Source organism: Sphaerodactylus townsendi, linkage group LG02 (genome assembly GCF_021028975.2).
Source record: "Sphaerodactylus townsendi isolate TG3544 linkage group LG02, MPM_Stown_v2.3, whole genome shotgun sequence".
Taxonomy (NCBI): Eukaryota; Metazoa; Chordata; class Lepidosauria; order Squamata; family Sphaerodactylidae; genus Sphaerodactylus; species Sphaerodactylus townsendi.
In genome coordinates, this window is record NC_059426.1 from 80664934 (window position 1) to 80686562 (window position 21629).

Genomic DNA, 21629 nt, shown 5'->3' on the forward strand with positions numbered 1-21629 from the left:
TCTTTGGGCTGGCAAAATGCCTTGAGCCACCCCTGCCTGCCACTCATGTCACTGCCAGTAGAATCCAAGAACTGAAGAGGAAACTGAAATGGCTGAGACACAGGCCTGGAATGTGCACGCCTCTTCTCCATCAATTTGTGTAACTGCCTGCAGGACCTGTGCAAGTGTACTGACCTCCAGACCCACCTTGCCACCACGAGAATGAAAGGAGAGCTCCAGTGGCAGAGGAAGTGGAGCTCCAGTGGCAGAAGAAGTTGCCCATAATGGGATAAAACCTGACTCAGCAAAACTTTCCCTCAGTCAGGTGCTGCAATGAGGCTGTGGTAGCAACCAGACAGGCAGGAAATCTCAAAGATTTGTCAAGGCAACCTAGCACTGAATGATCATCAGGCAGCTGAATGCTTGTTTCACCAGCTAACCACAAACAATGTTTTTGTGTTATCTCTGAATAAAGCCTGCATATATTGCCTTGGCCCTGACATGAATAGCCCAGCCTAGCCCAATCTTGTCAGCTTTCAGAAATTAAGCAAGGTCAGCCCTATTTAACTTTTGGATGGGAGATCACCAAGGAAGTCCAGGGTTGCTCTGCAAAGGCAAGCAATGGAAAATTATCTCTTGGACAGCCCCATCAATGGGCCAGGCACCCAGCCATGGCCATGCCAGCCAGCTGCCCTCAAGGAGGCTTCCCAGCAGCACAGGGAGGCTAAACTGCAAAAAACATTTCCATTGCTGCGAGGCCCCCATTGGGCTTAAAAGACTTATGCCACCTTTCAGTGATGTAAGGACGAAGCCCCAGCCACCAATGTGATGGGAACAAAGGCTGGGAGGGAGCTGACTAATGTTGGCTCCTCCCCTGGCCACATCCTTGGACCGCCCCTGCTATGCTGGAGGGGGCAAAGGGATGTTGGCACTGCATCCGGTGCCACGTCCCACTGCTGGGGAAGACTATGGCAGCCACCTGCCAGCAGATTCACCCCTCTGCCAGAGCAAGTGCCCCTGGGGAGGGCAAATCTACCAGCATGGCCCTGTGCTTCTCCCTACAGTAGTTCCTTCCTCCCCCCCCCCCACCGGATGGGGCTGTTGGTCTCTCGCCTTGAAAATTCTACAGGGTCACCATACGTCAGATGCAACTTTACACAAACACACACATATTGCCATGAATTGTATAATATAAAAACCAGGCAGAATAGAAAGGCAGTAACTAAATAGAGTGGGATATCTATAGTTAGGTATATTTTAGCATCAGTAGCTTTGGAGTTATGAGTATACACTCTGTTAGTCTGATGGGATTTAACTATGACTTTTGTCTTTCTCCTCTCTAATTGTATCTGCAATATGTGTGGGTGGGTGGATCTAATAAATATACATAGAGGTTCATATTTGAGTATGTATATGCATTAGCAAGAGTACTTAGGGATAGATAATGTTGTATAATTTATTTTTCCCTCTCAGCTGTTAACCTTGTATTTTGCATTCCTGGAATTTGAAATCCTGATCTTGTGGAGCTATTATCTACACCATGCCCTGCCCTTCATTACACCCCTGTGTATGCTGGTTGCGTATCAATTCCTCTATCCTGCTGATGCATCAGAGCTTATAGTGCTACTGTCTATCTGTTATGTATTTGATTTCTTTTAGCTTGTTCAAATATGACTGGCAATTACTTTAAGTCATGTACAAAGCAAGGGGGAGGAGGTTTTTAAATAAAAAATAGTAACAATCATTTAATTCATAGAGGTAACACCAGCAACGTTAATAATACCTTATTTTGAAAGCTTTTGAACAAAAGCATTCAGAAAGAGGAAGCAGCTTGCAATACTACTTTCATGTATTTAATAGTACGATCAATAGATTCCCTTCTAAAGACAGGAACTAAGCAGGTAGCTTGGCTAAATCCTGTTTGGAATTTTGTTTTGCTGGTTTTCAATCTTTATCCAATCACCTATGTTGACTGAAGAGACTTTGTGATTCAATAACTTGCAAACAGTATTGGTGAACAACTGTAATGCTGGTCCAATTGGATCTATTTTTGTAACCTAATCAAAAATAGACCAGTTGGAATGATCTCAAGGTGTCTCCCTTGAAAAGCAAAGCATGGAACTTCATGAGGGAGACCTCAGTGTTCAAGAATCAGAGGTCACAGCTACGCACTTTGGGAAAAGTGGATATTTGCCAAAAGTGGCAGACCTATGGGGAAACTGCAGTGACTCAATAGCAAATATACGAAGCACAGTTCAAGCCATTGGTTCAGCCCACACATAATAGCACCCTTTAGCTAGTTGTTGTGTTAGATATGATTCATACATGGCACATTAATTAGCATGATTGCTGTTTCTCCATGGCTACATGACATACCCTTCCAGTTATATATGAAATGAAGCAATCAAATGGGAGGTTCAGATCACTTCTATGTGATTTCACCATTTCATATGTTACCCAACACACATAAGGTTGGCCTTGAGTAAGCAACAGCTATGCCACTTGGATCCAGGGCATGGGGGTGGTGGTTATGGCACATCATGCGCAGGCCCAGCCAGACCAGAAGTGTGTGTGTGTGTGTGGGGGGGGATTTTCCGCCCCGCATGTCACTCAAGGGAGTTTGCCCAGGGCGTTTGTCCCTGGATGTCCCCATTGTATCTATGCCACTGCTTGGACATCATATGCAATGGAATAAACAAGGGGAGGGGATCACAGTCTTCCCAATTCCAGTTCATTAGGAAACGACTGTAGAAAATTTCCTGCCACTTGCCAAGCATCTTCAATGGCTTTCATTAGGACAAGAAAATGAATCAGATGTGAATCTAATAGTCTCTTGGAAGGTGGGAAAAAAAGATTGAAAAGTTGGGATCAGGAGGCGGACTCAAAAGAGATATGGAACGTTGACTTTTCCCAAATGTCTAAATGGCTTGGACTACACATCAGAACAGTTGAGCAGCTGGACTGATTTTTGCATTTCATTTTATGTAACTGGTTAAGGGTAATTTGTTGGGGACTTTACATTGCAATATATGTAGATAGGTGAATTCTGTTGCACATTTCTCTAGAAGTATACCCCTGACCTGTTAGCATACTAAGTACAGATTGGAATTTTTATATTAGGCAAGCTGAGAGAAACCAGTTTGGGTCTTGAGATGCTAAGATGAAAGGTGAGCATATAAATGTAACAAACAACTAATTACTTACCCCTGCAGTATAATTATACACAATCATGTTTAAATTGACCACTGAAGCAATTTAAAAGCAAGAGACTTCTTAACAAATAAGAACCAACAACATAAATTAGCTAGCCAAGCCCTGCTTTCTCTTGTGGCTGATTAGGCTTATAATGCAAAAACCAACAGTCTTCACTAAGACAGTATTTGATGGTTAGAGGTATTTTTTTTATTGGAAGTTGAGAGAGATACAGGATCTATGCAAATTTTCCATAATTCGTCTACATTCTTAGTATTTCCACGAGGTTCCAAAGATCAATAACATTTCTCTGTGTTTCACCCTGAAAGGTTCAGGGTTTGCTAGGAGAGCCTATGTAAACTTTCTAGAATCCAAATTTCCTGATTTTAAAGATTTTTGCAAGCCAGTATGGGCATCATTCAAACCAGTATGAAATTAGGCAAAACCTACACGGCAAATATGTTCTGTTTGGGGACATAGAGTGGAAGAGACAGAATTTGAAAGCAGTCTGAATGCGACTGATATGTTCTGCAAAGGCCATGCCTATCTCTTAGCAGCAAGCAGTTTTTTCCCCCTATACCCTTTCTTGAGCTCTGAATTTGTATATGGAGAGATCCAAAGTAAGTTTGCAGTTCAGCTTGCCCACGAGGGCCCTCCTGCATTCCCCTCAGTCCAACACTCAAGCTGGTCAGCTCATCTTCTTCAGATCAGTGATGGTCCTGTATTTTCCCCCCACTTCTTCCCATCCTCCTCCTTTGTTGCAATTCACCATCTCCTTTAAATAATCTGCGCCATTTCCTTCTCACCATCAAACCCTAGTTCTTTGTCACGAAAATAAATACTTTGTGTACAAAATGTAAAAGTAAAATTCTGCTACAGAAGTTCTCATACAAGTCAGGCCTTGGGGGAGTGTGGGAAAAGTCCTTGTTTCTTTGATTTATTTGGGAACATTTTTTTGCCTTTGAGAGGAAGTCATTTGGGAGGGCCAATTTCTTTGTGTCCATTCTATAGGAAACTCAATGACAGCTTCCAGCATGGAGGAAAGTTTGGCAGCGATTGCTGGCCACGTCTAATAGTCGGTGAGCGGATATCGCAGGAAGATGAAGACAAGGATAATGCAGAAGGTGGCTAGTGCTGAGCTGGTGATGTTAAAAAGACGAGCAGTCTTGGCGTCTTCGACAGCACCATTCAGGTCATTGAGGAGTTTCTTGTCCCGAACCTGGGATCAAACAAATAAAAACAAAAATGTATGGAGACATGATAAACACACAGTTAACTAGTAAGGATAATTTCAAAACCTTAAAACACTGCAAAACACTCTCCTGCCACCCTTACAGAAACAAAAAAATGTTGAAGGTTGTAGATTTAGAAATTAGCCTTGGTGCAGCTACATGGCATGTATTCCTACATAAACTGCTGCAGAATTATTTCCTCTGGGTGGAAAGTACAACACGGGAACCCAACCAATCCCTTTTGATTTAAAAGACCAAAACAGCACCACTGTCCTCTTCTCAGCCATGGACATGGAACTGCAGTTGACGTGATGAAATGGAAATGGGTGAATAAACAGCATTGCCTGGTAGACCAGGCAGATGCAATTTGCTCTTTTGACCATGTCTAAGAGCAACAGGCACTTGCCCTAGGGATACTCAATTCCTGCAAAATCAGCATATACAGGACACAGAAAATGGAATGGGGGCATTAGAAGATGGGTATTGATTGGGCATCAAATGGGGAAGATATGATCAGTATGAAGCCAAGGAACTGCAGCTCCTTGATACCTGTCATATCTCATATCTACCTGTCTGGTGCCAGAATTATAAGCAAGAACCACGTAGCCCTGAAAGCAGGAAAACAGAAGCCAAGACTTTCAGCATTCTGAAACAGCCATCACATTTAGCACTCTTAGCTGTTTGCTACATGGCTGCACCAAGGCTAATTTCTAAAGCTTTTTCTGAATAAAGAATATGATGGTGCAACAGCACGCAGTTCAGAGACTGAAGTCAAGAGCAATCATGTCACTCTGGGCAATGATCTTTTTGGATCTGGGTCATGGTCATTTACACCATGTTTGTTAATGATCTTACCTGTGAATGTGTACGAGTGTGTGTGTGTGTGTTCCACCTCAGGCAATAAAACGGCAGCAGCCCACTAGCTGCCAAAATCTGGCACAGGTCTCCACTGCGGTAAGAAGCCACTTAGGGAACTCACTGTGCATTAATATTAATGGGATTAGGCTAATGGAAACCTTTTGTGGCAGCACCTATGCAATGTAATCTATAGACACTGCAGCTGAATGCATTTTTCCCTTATATACAACCCTGCACATTATTGGCATCATTAAGGTTTGAATAATCAAGCAGCTTATTCTGCAGCAGACATTTTGACATCAATGTATTCTGGAATAATATGACTGCAGGTTTATGACCTCTATCAAGAGATGCCAACTTACTATCACCAAGCAATAATTTATCAGTAAACAAACTGTAAAGTTACTACGTTTTTATCCTTTTCTTCTTTTAAGAGGCTCAAAGTGGCATACATAGTTCTCCTTTCTATAGATGTCTGGATCTAGTTTGACATAACTATAGCCCCACTGGATAATACAGTGTGCTAATGCAGTTGTGCTGTACTGGTGAGTCCAAGTATAGACTTAATTTAGACTGCTGAAATGAGGCATTACAGCCTCTCAGACTAGTCGTGTTTCTCTCATACATACACCACACATGCTATATGTTTCTGGACCTGCAAACAGACTATGTTATCGCTTGCATATGTATATAAGATGCTGACATGATGATATGTTTAATATAGACATGCTGATGCTATGACTGCTACGGGGAGAATTCCAAGGGCAATTTCTATATTATTCCACTAGCACTCTGTAAAAGAAAAGACAGCTGTTGAGTGTGCATTAACTGCATACATGATGTGTGGCTACTGATGCATTAATCATCTGTCAAAGGGCTAACCATCATCATTTAATGGAGATTGGGAGGCAGGATGCTATAAACCAGCCCAGAAAAACCTGTGCCACACAAAACTGAACAGAGATCACTGTATTTTGACAGGTGTTTGATCCCCATACCCCATTCTTGCAATTTCTGGTTTACTGAGTCCCAGGTGACTTACCCTGTGTGGTTAGTAGGCTGCATTTGGCTCGGGCTTCCCAAGCTGCATAGCCCTGCTATAACTATTGTACCTAACACTATAATGGAGCACTAATACAGCTTCCCTAGCTATCCAATTGCCTATGTCAAACTCTATACCAGATTATGTCTTATCTGAAACAAATCCATACTGGATCAACAACATCAAGGTACACAAAAATAATATGTTCAAGCAAGTCACCACATACTTGGATGGTCTCATTCTCATTTTAGGTATTAAAGAATTGTCACACCTGTCATGATCTGCCTAGTTCTTGTTTGATCCTGCCATGTCTCCCGGCCAGGACATAGAATCCTCTTCCCCCCCTCCCTCCCTCCCTCCTTCCTGTCTGCTGCTGCTTCAGTTTCATTTCCTAGGCAAAGTCTAATTTGCTTGTTAAACACTTGCAAGCTGCTGTCCTCCACAGCCCTGGGGTGTGTGCGTTGTTTTGACCTAATTGAAGGTCCACTGTCTCTTGATTGTGGGACTGGAGGAGGTCCAAGCCCCCTTGGGAACTGGCGTTCAGGGGTGGTGGTGTTTGATGTGGTGTGGCATGACATGACATGACAATATAATGGAAGGTGTTTTGGTGCTTAACCATTAGTTTGGGCAATAGAAGTCCAAATGCTTTTCCCGGATGCTGTTTTATAATTACAGAAATCATCTGAATACTAAGTCTTGTTACTGAAGAGTCTCATTATTGAACAGATATATTGACCTTGACATCACCCTTACTAAAATCTGAAAAAATGTAGAAGAAGGCAAACAAGATAATTTAAGGGTTCTGTCCTGGGCCCAGTGCTATTCAATATTTTTATCAGCAACTTGGATGATCGAATAAAGGACATGCTAATCAAATCTGCAGATGACACCAAATTAGGAGGGGTAGCTAATATCCCAGAGGACAGAGTCAGAATTCAAAATGACCTGGAAAGATTAGAGAGCTGGGCCAAAACAAACAAAATGAATTTCAACAAATGTAAGATACTACATTTAAGCAATAAAAATGAAATGCAGAAATATAGGATGGGTGATACCTGGCTTGACAACACTACATGTGAAAGGGATCTGGGAGTCTTAGTAGACCACAAACTAAACATGAGTCAGCAGTGATGCAGATGCCAAGAAAGCCAATGTGATTTGGGGCTGTATCCATAGGAGTGTTGTGTCAAGATCGAGGGATTTAATTGTACCTCTCTATTCTGCATTGGTTAGACCTCACCTGGAATATTGTGTACTATTCTGGGCACCGCAATTCAAGAAGGATATTGACAAGTAGGAACAGGTCCCAAGGAGGGCAAAATGGTAAAAGGTCTGGAATCCATGCCCCACGAGGAGAGACTTAGGGAGCTGGGTATCTTTAGTTTGGTGAAAAGAAGGTTAAGAGGTGACATGATAGTCATATTTCGATATTTGAAGGGATGTCATGTTGGTGAGGGAGCAAGCTTGTTTTCTGCTGCTCCAGAGACTAGGACCAGGAGTAATGGGTTCAAGGTGAAGGAAAAGAGATTCCACCTAAACTTCCTGACAGTAAGGGCTGTTTGACAGTGGAATGCACTACCTCCTTCTTTTGAGGTTTTTAAAGAGAGCTTCGGTGGCCATCTGTCAGGAATGCTTTGATTGTGTGTTCCTGCATTGGAGGAAGTTGGGCTTGATGGCCCTTGGGGTCTATGATTTTAAGGCAGTGGTGGTGAACCTATGGCACTCCAGATGTTCATGGACTACAATTCCCATCAGCCCCTGCCAGCATGGCCAATTGGCCATGCTGGCAGGGGCTGATGGGAATTGTAGTCCATGAACATCTGGAGTGCCATAGGTTCGCCACCATGGTTCTAAGGAGTTTGGGAGAAAGGGAATACAGAGAACAAAAGAACTAAGGAATATTTAGAAAACCTGGCTGATACAACCAGCATTCATATTTAGAAGAATATTTAGCAGAATCTGCCTGATCAAAACCATGGTCCATCTAATCAGGCAAAGTGTTTCACACAGCAGCCAAGCAGTTGCCCTGGAGGGTTGAACAAATAGGGCATGAATGCCAAGGTATCTCCCCCTTCCCCCCCCCCCCCACACACACAGTGTTGCATCAGAGGTTTGCTGCCTCTTTAGATGGAGGCTTCCTTCAGTCACTATTCACGATTCATGAAGGATAATAGCCACCAGTGGCTGCTAGCCATGGTGACCAAAGAGAACCTCCATGTCCAGAGGCAACAAATCTCTGAACACCAGTGCCAGAAAGTACCATCAAGAAAAGGCCTTGCCCTCTGTGCCTGGCTTCTTGGCACTGCAGGATATCTGTTTGGCCATTGCGGAAAAAAATGCTGAACTGGATGGATCATTGGCCTGATCCAGCAGGGCTAATGTTCTGATGTATATCAACACAACCAATTTGCCCTTGTTACTCTCTGTCTATGATTCAGATCCAATTGAGAAAGGATTTTTTGTATCTCAGGCAAAACAACCCATTCCCTCTGTTCAGGCAGGCAGCTGTCCCCTGCTGCATTTCATGGTTTCCTCCTTTCCCCTTCCTACACCTTTCAATACGAATTGTTCCCTGGCTGCAAAAGACTGGTGTGGCTGCTCATACACCCATTTCTAAGGGTAACCAGGTGAAAGATTGTGTAGAAGAAGAAATTTTACCAGGTGCAACGTTTCCTGGCATGACAAATTTCATCTGTCTAAATAGTCAGGGCAGCAGCACTCTCACACTGAAGAGATTTGGAACTCATAGAGATTGAAGCAGCTTTAACTTGCGTCTCGGATTGACCTTTACTGGGGACAAAGGAATTTGTATTCCAGTGGCTTGCTACTCTAGCACTTCAGAAACTGTAGTCCACTTGCAATGCAACATAGTAAGCACCAGATGGCAGTGGTAAACCACCTATAGAAAACCGGTTGAGAAAGTGCTTAAGGCTTTTTATTGATAAAGCACCTCCAGAAATATTCACGTACATCACTGAACAAATGATCTGTTTTATAAATCTCACGATATTTACCACCTTAGGTGATTGCCATTGCTCAAAGAGCACACAGCAAAAATTAATGCCATAAGTCCAAAGCTTCAATTTCTGATTCTGGCTGACCAATTTCCAAAGCCTGGAGCTTATTTCAGGTCTAACAGCAACATCCCAAGCATTCTAAATAAGTGGCTTTAAAAAAAACAAAAAAGTTGCTCCCCTTATTGCCTTTATAAATATACTGTGTGTGACAGATGCAACTTTCTGCCTGCACTCTGGCACAGTTTCTATTGAAGAAAATTGTTCATGTTGACTGCACTGTACAAGGCTCAGAACCAAAATATGTCACATGCAAGTATATACATTAAAATCCCAATGGATTCTTCTATCAGGGAAATGCAGCATTGGAAGGAAGTATTTAACTCTATCTAGTGCCTTTTTTGCATGGCCAAAATGCCCCGGGGTAGATCCAGGATCTCACGTGCAGCGCTTTCCCCCGTTTCTGATTCTCCATGGCTCCCCGGTTATTCCCAGGAGTCAAGGCAGGGCCGGTGCATTATGCCCCAGTTGTTTCTGTGCGAACCCAGGACTTTCCCATTTGCGTCGCAAGCTCCTCTGCAAGCTTTCCACAAGCTTTTCTGCGCATGCGTGGACAATCTGTTTCCCGCGTTCTGATTGGCTGATTCTCCCCCCATTCCCCCACTCACTTTCACTAGTTTAGTTTTAAATTACTCTGAACCCAAAACTCCTTAGAGACATGGCTTTCATTGAAGGGCGAGGGTGGGGAAAACTGTGGATTTTAGACGGGGAGAGGGGAGAGAGAGGGTGCCTATTCTCTCAAACGCACACGAATTTTAGCCAGAGGAATGGTGTGAAGGGCACCGATCCTCTCAAACGCACACAGATTTTACACATGTGTGTGTGTGTGTGTGTGTGTGTGTGCAGGGCGCCACCTGTTGATTAGTGGAACGGGCCAGAGCAGTGAGGTGGGAAAAATGGTGTTCTGCTGCTGTGGTGTTTTCACGGCAGCAGAAGCACACAGAGGCAAGCAGACTCACACAGGGGCATTTCAAAAGAACCTCCAATTTGGTGGGTTTTGAAAGCTGAGAGGAAAAGGGGAAATGGCGGTGCAATGCAGGGGCAGACCCAGTGCAGCTTTGAGGACCATGAAGAATTACAGGCTGCGCTGGGATATTCCCCGTGCTAACATCAGTATGATTTTGCCGTGAAAAAACGGCCTAGGTCTGCTGCGTTTGAACTGAAACTTTCCATGATGGAAGAAGCAAGGGGAGAATTTGCTGTGGAGATAGACCATATGGGGAAAGATCTCCTCTGGTCTGCCATTTCTGTGCTACTAACTGCCCCCAAACAACTGCTCTTTAAATTAGACATCATTGCAGGTATGCAGTTCAGATCCCTTTCACTTTCACCTGCAGCGTAGTGTCCCCAAGTCCCTGAACTGGGATTTATCAGGCTCTGAAGCAGGTTTTTAAAATCTTGGGTAATTTGCAATTGCAAATTCTCTTTTAGAACAATGGATCTTTGGAATATTTTGAGAATATGGGTATTCTACTTTCATGTTCTAGCCTGCCAAAATTAAATGGGAATAGCATTTACAGGAGGGTAGGGGAGACAGAAAGAAGGGAAAGATGGGATTTTTTCCACTACTTTTCAAATTTGACAGAAAATGTGAAAACATTTTCATTCAATAAGGATAGTCACTCACCATTTTCAAATGTTTCTAACATATATCACTGGTAAAATCTCAAGTGTTTGTAAAAACCTTTGTGTGGGATTGTACAGAGAAAGTCATATGCATTGAAATTCAATATGTTGTAGGACCAGTATACTAACTGATGGAGAAATTTGAATTTGTCAAATGCCAGCTCTGCCATTTGGAACTGACATATTTTCTTACATTTTTTTCATCCTTAATATGGCCTTCCTTTTATCCTGAAAACACTTCTGTGAGGTAAACTAGCCCAAGAGGACACAGCAGGTTTTGTGACTCAGTGGGGATTTGAGCCACATAGAGATAAAGAGAACTATTATAATAACCAGCGTAAAGAAACAAGAAAACAACAAAAGAAGAAGAACAAGGGATCTGTTCCACAAGAACCAAGAAATCAAAGGGAAATTTGAAGCATGGTTAGGCATCAACATGGAAATACATTAACTGAATAGGACAAAATAATGAAAAGATGGGAACGCACTGAAGAACTATACAGAAGAGATGAAAGGATGACAGATTCCTTCCAAGAAGACTCTTTTGAAGAAAAATCTACAGTTTTTAGAAAGTGAAGTGAAAGCAGCATTGAGAGCAACTGGGAGAAACAAATCACCCAGAGCAGATGGGATATGAAGAATTATTTCAAGCCACAGAAATACAGTCCATCAAAATCTTGACAAGAATATGCCACAGTCTGGAAATGCTCAAATTACATCCCAATTGTGGGGAAAAAAAGAGATGTAAAAGACTGCAGCAATGATAGGACCAATGGATTGACTTCTCAAGTGTGTACAGTGATGCTCAAAATCTTATAACAATGACTGTTGCCATGTATGGAATGAGAAATACCAGATGTTCAGGCTGGATTCAGAAAAGAAGGAGGCACTAGAGATCATATTACAAAGTTACACTGGCTACTGGAGCATACAAGAGAATTTCAGAAGAAAACTAGCTTGTGTTTCATAGATTACAGCACAGGTTTTGACTGTGGGTTATGAAAAGCCATGTCTGGTTTAAAGGAAATGAGTGTGAAATGGAACAGGGGAAAAACAGGAAGTTTGGGGTTGCTCCATACTGGCAAACTAATTAGGAGAACACTTAGCTCATCCTGGGTGGGTACATCACAACTATGCACCCTTAATTTGGCCCTAGACTTTCTTGTGTCTCTAATCTTGGCAATATCTCCCTGTATCAATAGCAGGACCAAACCTTCCCCTTCCTTTGGAAATGGAAATTTGTTCCACAAATCAAATATCCATGCTGTATAATAGCTATTTTGTAATTTCCCCTATCTACTTGGAGACATTTTGTGGCTACCAACCACTCTTTCTTAAAATCCCAAAAGGGCCTGAATGCACAACAAAGCTGAGAACCTCTGACATAGTAGGGTTACATCACCTTTAAATAATTTCCAACTGAACATCTGAATTGCAGAAAAAAGTGTTGTGTTGAAGTAATTCAAAAGGTCTGCCTGTTATGTTTCATCTGTGATGACTGTCATCAGTGTTTAGTGCTGCTGTCATTGAATTATTTTGCTTATGTAGGGAAGCTACTTGTGGATGAATGAGTTCTTGCTACCTGCTTCTTCACACATTACATTTTTAGATGTACACCTATGATTTTTCAACCATGAAAATGTAATGTGTGAAAGAGACAAGTAGATGCCTAGAAACACATATGTCATACAGGTATGTTCATCAGACAGCTTGATTTGGTTGCAAATCCTTTGTGAGTGTACATTTGGTGGACACCTCAGATTTGCTGCTCCACAGTATGTGAAATGACCCTTTCTCCTTGTTGTCTATTAAATGTCCTTAATCTCCCCTTCCTTCTTTCCCTGTTTTCTCTTCCTAACACTTCCCTTCTTTCTATACCTCACTGCCATCACAGCTGCTATCTAAGGGGGACTTTAGTACATCACTCAGCATCAGCACTCACAGCTGTTCTGATGCCAAGAAGTGGTGCCCCGAAGCTATTTCAAAACTGTTGCTGGCTGATTTTTGGAGAGGCAGGCAGACCAACCAAGTTCTTGGAAGCTCCAAGGACAAAACACTTTTTTTGGGGGGGGCACCCCAATCTATTAATGTCTTGCAGGACACAACTGATTAGACCATCTTTGTAAAAGTGGATACAGTATCTATTTCCCAGGAACCCTAGCATATACTTGGTTCCCCCTTTTCCTCTTGATTTTTCCATCCCCTTTCTCATACTGCTCCCTTTTTCTATTCTTCTAAAGATTAACATGGATTATCTGGCACACTGAATGTTTTAATGCTTTGTGAATCACTGCAGAGAATCAGCAGGGATTACAGAGAAAGCAGACACTGTTTAATCAAGCCGACAATACCTTGGGTACTTTAACATATCCTTCTGGCAACCCACATTAAATAAATATAGGTTGGCTCTTGTCATAGAAACTGCTGTAGAGAGATCTTTCATTCATCCTTCCCTCAAGCTCACTGGCAATATAGGTAAAGCAGCAGCTGCTGCTGCATTTCTCTGACACAGGACCAAAGCACTGCATTACTGGTGTCACACTGTTACTGTCTTGGGTGACTGCTGTTTTGCCACCCATGGATTCATGAGAGCAGATCTTTGCATCGTTCCTGGCAGCATCACACAGTGGGTGTCTTGGATTGGTCTGATACAAAGACAAACAGGCTTGCAGTGGCTTTAATAATTATGCACAAAAAGACATGTCAGCTTGTCATGTAGGAATGAGAAGATTCACCTCGTGGAATTCTCTCTTCTGCGCAACACTTAAGCTGCAGGAGTCCTAACCCCTCATTTTCACACAGTTGCTTGTGTGGGTAGAATGACAATAGCACAAAATACGTTTTGAGAGAATGAGTTTTTAGTCTCTTAGAAGGTACGATGAAGCACTTATTTTAGTTTGAAAGAACAGACCACTTGTTCGCTTATCATTCTGGAGACTGTGTCAGTGATAGTTTTGTGCTTGAATAGATTCACAGCAGCTATCTTGCATTATACAGAACTCCTGCTTAGTGGCTTCCCTCAAGATACAACTATTTTTCCTCCCTGCTCTCATTTAGCCTGGTACTGCTGTTCCTATCTTTGCTGCTGTTGCATAAGGATCAATAAAGGGGATCATGGTATTTCAACCAGGAAGGTTTTGTTTTCCTGGCACAGGGTAGACATCTTGTCCCCAAAGCTGAGCATACGTAATGTTTCTGCAGCGCTTACTTGTGGAGTAGTTGTTATCTACCCAAAATGCAGCATTAGATCCCCTCTCGGCAGATTCTCAATGTCTACTAACATACTTCTGTTCATGGCCTCCATCTACCTGAAATAGTCCTGTCTACCTAGAGATAAATGGAACAGTTATGCTGGGGACAGTAATCCAGTGTATTCAAAATTGTGAACAATTCTCATTTTCTTTTAGGAAGGGGAAAACTTAATGAGCATGTAGGGATTCTCCATGGCACCTGTCAGGGGCACCTGCTGTCTCATAGAATAAATCAGGAGGCACTCCACATGTGACTCTCCACACATTCTTTCTAAAAATCTATCCTACTTTGTCTTACTTTAATTAAGTTGGTTTGCAGCAACAAAATGTCATTCCATTATTACCATTAAAGCAACAGTCAGAACTAATCAATGTAGTAAAAAAAAACTAGTCCAGTCAACACAGGAGCAATCAAAAGAGAATCCTCCTGAACAAAAACTCTTGTGCAACGTCCTAGCGGTCAGCAGCAACAACTGCTTGTGGAGAACATGTTTGAGAACATTGCTGCCAAAAAGATAGTTCTTATGTTCTTATTGGAACATACTTTAAGCAGGTCCTTTAGGAAGCTCTTAAGAGAAGAAGGCGCTCATAAGGTTTGAAATATAAATTTGGCCAAAATCTTGAAAGGCTTTCAAGTCAAAACTAGGCAGTTATCTTGTAACATTTTGGAGAACTGCCTCTCAGTTTCCCATTCAGAGTTCAATTTGTTTGTTATAATTGCCCCTTGTTTGTCAGTCAGCTCATCGATGGTCAGAATTTTTTTGCTAGGGTTATACAAGGGATCTTGTTCAGTACAGCTGAGATTGTATAGCAAGTGCTGCTACTTCCTGATGACCTCAGGGTGGGCATGACAATGGAACCATCTTTGTAAAACTCCACTATCTTCACACAACTTGTCTCTTTAGGGTAAGGGTATTGCCACAAGAAGCTTCCACAGTATGGCGACCTATTAGAGTTTCAAGTAGCACCTCCGAACCACATGTCCTGAAAATGTCTCTGAGATATACTGATATTTTCACCACATTGGCCCACAGGAAGGAAGCTCTTAAAATTTCCTCCAAGATCAACAACATAATGTGCCAATCAGACTGAACCTGGACAAATTTACACAGGAGGCCCAGCTTTCTAGACATTTCTGTACAATTCCACAATGTACTTATAAGCTCCACCTTGTACCAGAACCCCTCTGACCACTGTATGTATTTACATGCTTTCAACTATTACTCAGGAGACACCGCAAGAGCCACTTGCTACACTCAGTCCTTAGTATACAATCACATTTATTTCGGTTCCTTCAATGGGGCCTATTGCACAAGTGTGATTTTTTGGTTGGTTTTGACACTGAATTACTATGACTCGTTTTCTGCAAGTGTTTTGCCCCTTAAAGAAGCAGCTTTGATTTTTCCTCAGATTTTCTCCAGCTTTTTAATGAGCACTTTTATCACAAGCTTTTTTTTCCTCAAGCCAAATCTGAGTTGCCTTAACTCAGTGTGCGGAAATGCTCTGTTCTAGGTTTTTTCACCATTCATTGAGGTCCACCCACACCCACATCTAATCTCTCCAATTGATTCCATTTCCCCCTATTACTGTCCCCATCCCCTCCACCTTGGACTTTCTGTTCCTTTAAAAATAATTTTAAAAGTGAAAGGTTAGTGATCAAATGCTGAGGAATCGGCTTGAATGATCAATGTCACTGCTGTGAAACTGACTAGAAAGCCATACAATTGTGAAAAATGACCAGCACAGACATTTTTTCAGAATCACTCCTGTGATCTGGCCAGGTTTATGGTCTGGCAAGTTTAGTTTTAAGATAATAAAATATCGCTAGATCTTTGGAGCATTGAACTAATAGTCTTAGTAGATTCCCTGAATTCCCAGCTTCCTTAAAAAAAAAAGTAAGTCTCTAGTGTCTATCCTAGAAGAGACATAAGGGAAAAGGCACATCACCATGACAGAAGGAGCTAGAAACTTGTTGTTGTTTTAAAAAAAGAAAGCTGAGAATTCAGAGAACCGGCTAAAACTGTTGCTTCAGTACCCCAGCAATGTAGTAATATTTTATTGTTGATTTTTTAAAAGGGAAAATAAAATCACTTTCTTGGTGTTAGAGGCAATAATTCATACTATTTAAAATGGCACCAGTCAATGTCCTCTCAGGAGCCATTTTCTTTAGGATTGTGTTCCCTGACTCCTCCACATGTGCATTTGTCTTCCCATCAGCATTGTTACTAAACTTGTCCTTTAAAAACAATAAAAAAATGGTGTGAGAGGAAAGCAGCTTGTGCTGGCCACTCTGTAGGAGGCTGTGTCTGTTAATTGCTACTACTTATTGAAAGAGTTTTGCTTCACATATTATTCAAAATGACTATGGTTAATGCACAGTCAGGGGCTATTTTGATAAGCATTCTCTTCTCCAACCCTTCCACATATGTGCTGATTATCCAGTCAGTAAACAGAGAAGTGCCAGTGATAACAGTTTTGGTGAAGGAGGAAATGCCTCTAGCATTTCTGTGCAGTAGAACTACATTCCATATGAAAAATATTTAAAGGGGCGGGGGTTGGTGCTTTGACCCCACTAGTGATCCTAGTGACAACACCTAGCACCTTTGCTGAATATTCTAGTCTATTTGGCCATGTGCAGAAGAAATATGTCAACTCCAGAGCAGAAGGGGTTCAGAGGAAAGGGCATGCATGTGGAATGCATGTGGAATGATTTTCTCAAGCTGATTCAAATGCTTGCAGACTGACTGCTGAGAAAAGCAGGGATAAGTTTGGCATGTGGAATAGCCCAGGGACTCACACTTGCAGCATCTGTAACAGGTAGCATTCAAACTACAATACCCACCCAATGAAGAAGCCTAGCACAAGACATACCCCCAAAGACTGAACACCACACGTTACCACCTATAGCACTCAGCTCAAACTAGTCCAACACACCACGAATCATCTACATCCAGGGGCACAACAAGGCTAACTGTAGCCCTGGGCAAAACCTGAGTTGGATGCCCCCCCATGATACCCCCCCAGGTTTGGTGCAGTTTGGTTCAGGGGGGCCAAAGTTATAGATCCTCAAAACTGTAGCCCACATCTCCTATTAGCTCCCATTGGAAACAATGGGGGATGGGGGCACCCCCTTTGGGAGTCCATAACTTTGGACTCCCTGAACCAAGCCTCACCAAACTTGGGGGGTAGCATAAGGACAGTCTGGTGCTGCTAGCCTAAAAGCTGCACCCCTGCAGGCCAAAAATGGAAAACCACTAAAATACCCAAAAACGAACCCTGCATTTTGATGCCCCCCACAAGGTGGTGCCCTGGGCAGCTGCCCACCTTGCCCAATGGGCATTACGCCCCTGTCTACATCCTAACCTGGATAATGACATTCATCTCTCACAGAAGTTGAGTTGTAAGCTTTTCGTTTACAGCAAGTTTCATTAGTCCACCGAAGAATTAGACCCTGCAAACAAGCCCAGCTTCATCCCTATATTCACTTAGGCAGAACAGTTAAAGGAACTATTAATTTCCTCTATACCATCAGGGGCTCTTTCTTCTGTTCATTCTCAAACCTATGAGAACATCAGCTATGCTCTCCTGATGTCTGCATATGACAAACTTGTCAGCATCTATACAGAAGAGCATAAGTACATAAATGTGATTTCTTTTCAGGAAGTGTGACACTGTGCTTTGGGCTCGGTAGCAATTATGACTTCTTTGCACACTACATATGTTAAATTAGCTTAGCAATTCTAACAAGATTGCATTATTACTGCTACTGTTGCTATGAATAGTCACTATGTTTATTTTGTATACATTTGGGCTTTGTCTTATTTCCATTAGTATTTCTTTTGCCTCCCTTGAACAAGATGAACTAGATCCTAGTCTACAAAAAGTACTACAAGGCCGATTTATCACAGTCAAAATGCCCCTTGGTAGATCCGGGGAGCATGCCTGCCACGGCACTTCTTGCCCCGCTGTTGATTCTTCACTGCTCCCCAGTTCTTCATGGGATTCGGGGCAGGGCCGGCACGTTATGCCCCAAATGTTTCTTCATGAGCCCAGTGCTTCTCCATTTGCACCGTGAGCTTTTTTGCAATGTCTTCTATGCATTCGCAGACAATCTCTGGCCCCTTCCGCACACGCAAAATAATGCGTTTTCAAACCACTTTCACAACTGTTTGCAAGTGGATTTTGCCATTCCGCACAGCTTCAAAGAGCATTGAAAGCAGTTTGAAAGTGCATTATTCTGCATGTGCGGAATGAGCCTCCGTTTCCCACATTCTGATTGGCTGAATCTCCCACCATTCCCTCCCCAATTCACTTTCACTATTTTAGTTTTAAATGACTCTGAACACAAAACAGGCACTGAGAATCAGCACCCTCAGCTCCCCACTGTCTAAAATCCTTGTGTGTGTGACAGAATCACTGTCTTCCACCCCCCCTCCATCTAAAATCTAAATCTAAAATCATTGCGTGTGCAAGAGAATCGCCACCCTTCCGTTCACGGTGTCTGCACACACCACTTTTCTGCTCAAGGTTTCTCCCACGGCAGCGGAAGCCTCCGGTGCAACAAAGGGGTATTTCAAAAGAAACTCAACCTTTGCAGTTCAAGACATTCGTGGAGCAAAGCCAATGCTGCGGGGCTGCACCAGGGCAAAAACGTGGCAGCCACGCAGCAGCACCAGGCACCATGAAGAACTCCCAATTGCACCAGGGCATTCCCCACGGCAACAGAAGAACAATTTCATTGTGAAAAATCAGCCCAAGATTTCTTTTGATTTTCCTTGCAGGAAAAGTGCTGCTAAATAACAACAAAGGTTAGACTCCTTAGCTAGGGCTGATGGAACATCATTTCCAGTTAAGCTAAGCAGGATACTGGTAATATGATATGGGACCCCCCCCCCATCTCTTGTATTCCTGCCACTGTGGGCCATTCTTATAGAGCCTAAAGTGAATCCAAACAACAAAAGCCCCCTCCACAGGGTGCTGCAAGCAGTTCTCTGTGTGTATCTCTCTCTGTGATAAGAAACCAGTACATCTGCTATACGTTGAATTTGTTTCCATGTCTTCTCACCATGAAGCAAGAAACTGTATACATGCAAACAAACATATTCTTGGTTCTCTAAACTGGAACCTCTTGCTGGTGCCAATGTATGTGTAAGGTCTCAGGCTCTGCCATGCTGTGCAATGCTCAGTTTATGAGGAAGTTTTTGTTTTGAGCTGAGCACTCTTCTAATGTCCAGTACCTTTCAAATGGTGTTGCACAAAGTGAGTTGAGAGAGATTTTTAAATCACTCTCTTTTAAAACTTGAAATGACTTCAAATAACCAAAATTACGTATTTGGGACAGTTACCAAGTTTTATTTAAAAATCCAATATATTTATCCTAATAATGTATTAATAAGACAAGGAGGATAAGATGGGGAGCTGAGGCAGAGTCCTGAGGCCAAACGTTTCCCAAGAGCTTCTAGCCAGCCAGATGGTGTGAAAAATCTAGACCCAGAATTTCTAAAAAGGCCCTGTTCATTAAATAAACCAGAGCAAAGCCTCTGGGAAATCCAGCTTCCAGAATATTGCCTTTGGTGTGATTTTCAAAAGAGATCAGCAAATAGAAGAAAACTATCAAATTTTGTTTGATGAAATTTACATCTTGTTTAAAATGCAAAGACACATCTGAACAAGACCCTTTCATGTCCAGCTCAGTGTTTTAGTGCCAGACAGGAATTTCTCAGAATGAAGAACCAGAACCAGATGGAATAAAATGGAATAGAATGTCCTGTTTTTCCTTACCCAGACAGATCCAAGGTTTGCACAAAATATTCTTGCTATACTCTTCAACTGCTGGGCTAAAATGCATGGGACCAAAAATGTTTAAAACAACAGAACACGCTCGGGAGATAAGATCAAGGGTCACGTTCATCTAGTTCAACATTTTTGCCTCCAAGGGTGGCACCAATGAAAACAACTTGGTGAGGGCAGGATAGAGAGAACCACTCTCTACTGTTTGTCACCAACATCTGTTCACCAGAGACATATTAATTCTGAATGCAGAGGATGTATTTTTAGCACAGTTTTTTGAAACCTGGTTAAAATCGCGTGAAACAGTAGTCTTCACCATCTATTGTTGCAATGAATTCTATAGGCTAGTTCCACATTGTGTAACTTTCTGCCCCTGAAATGGCAAAAACAAATCATTATCTTCTCTTCTGATAAACTTCAGTTATTTATTAAAATTCAGCAAGGAAACACCAGATGGTACAAGCAGCCACCTTAGGTTACTTACATTTTTCCATTCTGTTGTACTTGCTAGTCATCTGTACAAACACCTATCAATGAAACTGCACCTGGAGGAAACTTACCTCCTCCATGCAATTTACCCACAAATCTTGTGCTAATGCTCATTTTCATCTCCTACTCTTTAATACCTATCTCCAGAAACTGGCCAGTCTTCCCAGATTCTTTCTTGGCTTCCTCTTATAATTCATCACCTTCCAACTCCTTGTCTCTGTTTTCAAGGCCCATGATGACTTCAACACTTAAATCTTTGCCAAATAGCTGACGATGGACACTCAGCCTTTTCTGCTTCCTTCTTTCCAGCTCTTTCTGGCTTCTTAGTGTGCGTCTGTACAGAATTTTTCTTTGATCCTGGTTTGGTACTTAGAACAATGCTAGTTGGGGGGGGGGGCAGATTTTGCCCAGGATTTTATTCATCTTCATGCCACATAGACTCAACCATCAACAGAGACCCAAAGATTCCTTAATCCTGCTATGCAACTTATCAGGGGATTAGCATGGCTGCCCTGCAATTTATGAAGCCAAGGTTTTCACATTCAAGTTTTCATCTACACTTCCCATGTTGACCATGAATATTTCTTATTATGTACTCAAAATCTTCCTCCATCTGTTTGTTGGCACACATTTAGTTTAGTTCAATTTGTATCACAGTGTCATGGACCAGCTGAGTCCAGAAAGTATTGAGTTCTTGTGTGATGAAGAGTCTGCAGAAAGCCCTGGCTCCTGTTCACAGCCAATAGTAAAAGTGTTATGGGGAGAATCAGCCCCTGTGAGGTCAGACATGAACCCACAGCCAGAAACCAGAGCAGCGACTGCACAACCCTCCAGCTCTGAGTGAGCTGTGGAAAGCCAGATGCAAACCTGCTCACCTCCCTCATCCCCAGAGCTTCAGGAACAGAGGAGGATGAGGAGAACATGCGGGGGCCCTACAGCCAGAAGATTATGTGCCTGGCAGCCCGGCGCAGGGCCTGCAGGGCCAGCAAGGATTATTTGCAGGAGCAGGTCTGAGGCAGCCAGCTGGTGTTTGATGTTATATAGGCCCTCTGAGAAGCCTTGCTTTTATAAGCAGCTGAAAAGGACATAGCTGCAT

General features: G+C 42.5%; 1 protein-coding gene across 3 annotated transcripts in view; it reads right to left on the reverse strand.

Annotated features, from left to right (window-relative positions):
• Positions 1–3358: 3358 nt before the first annotated feature.
• The window catches only part of IFITM10 (interferon induced transmembrane protein 10), a 38603-nt gene continuing 20332 nt past the window's right edge, over positions 3359–21629 (reverse strand). For all 3 annotated transcript variants that reach the window (XM_048486753.1, XM_048486754.1, XM_048486755.1), the window contains exon 3: positions 3359–4390. In XM_048486753.1, the coding sequence (XP_048342710.1) occupies positions 4241–4390 (150 nt within the window). In that variant the 3' untranslated portion in view covers positions 3359–4240. The remainder of the gene's footprint in view (positions 4391–21629) is intronic.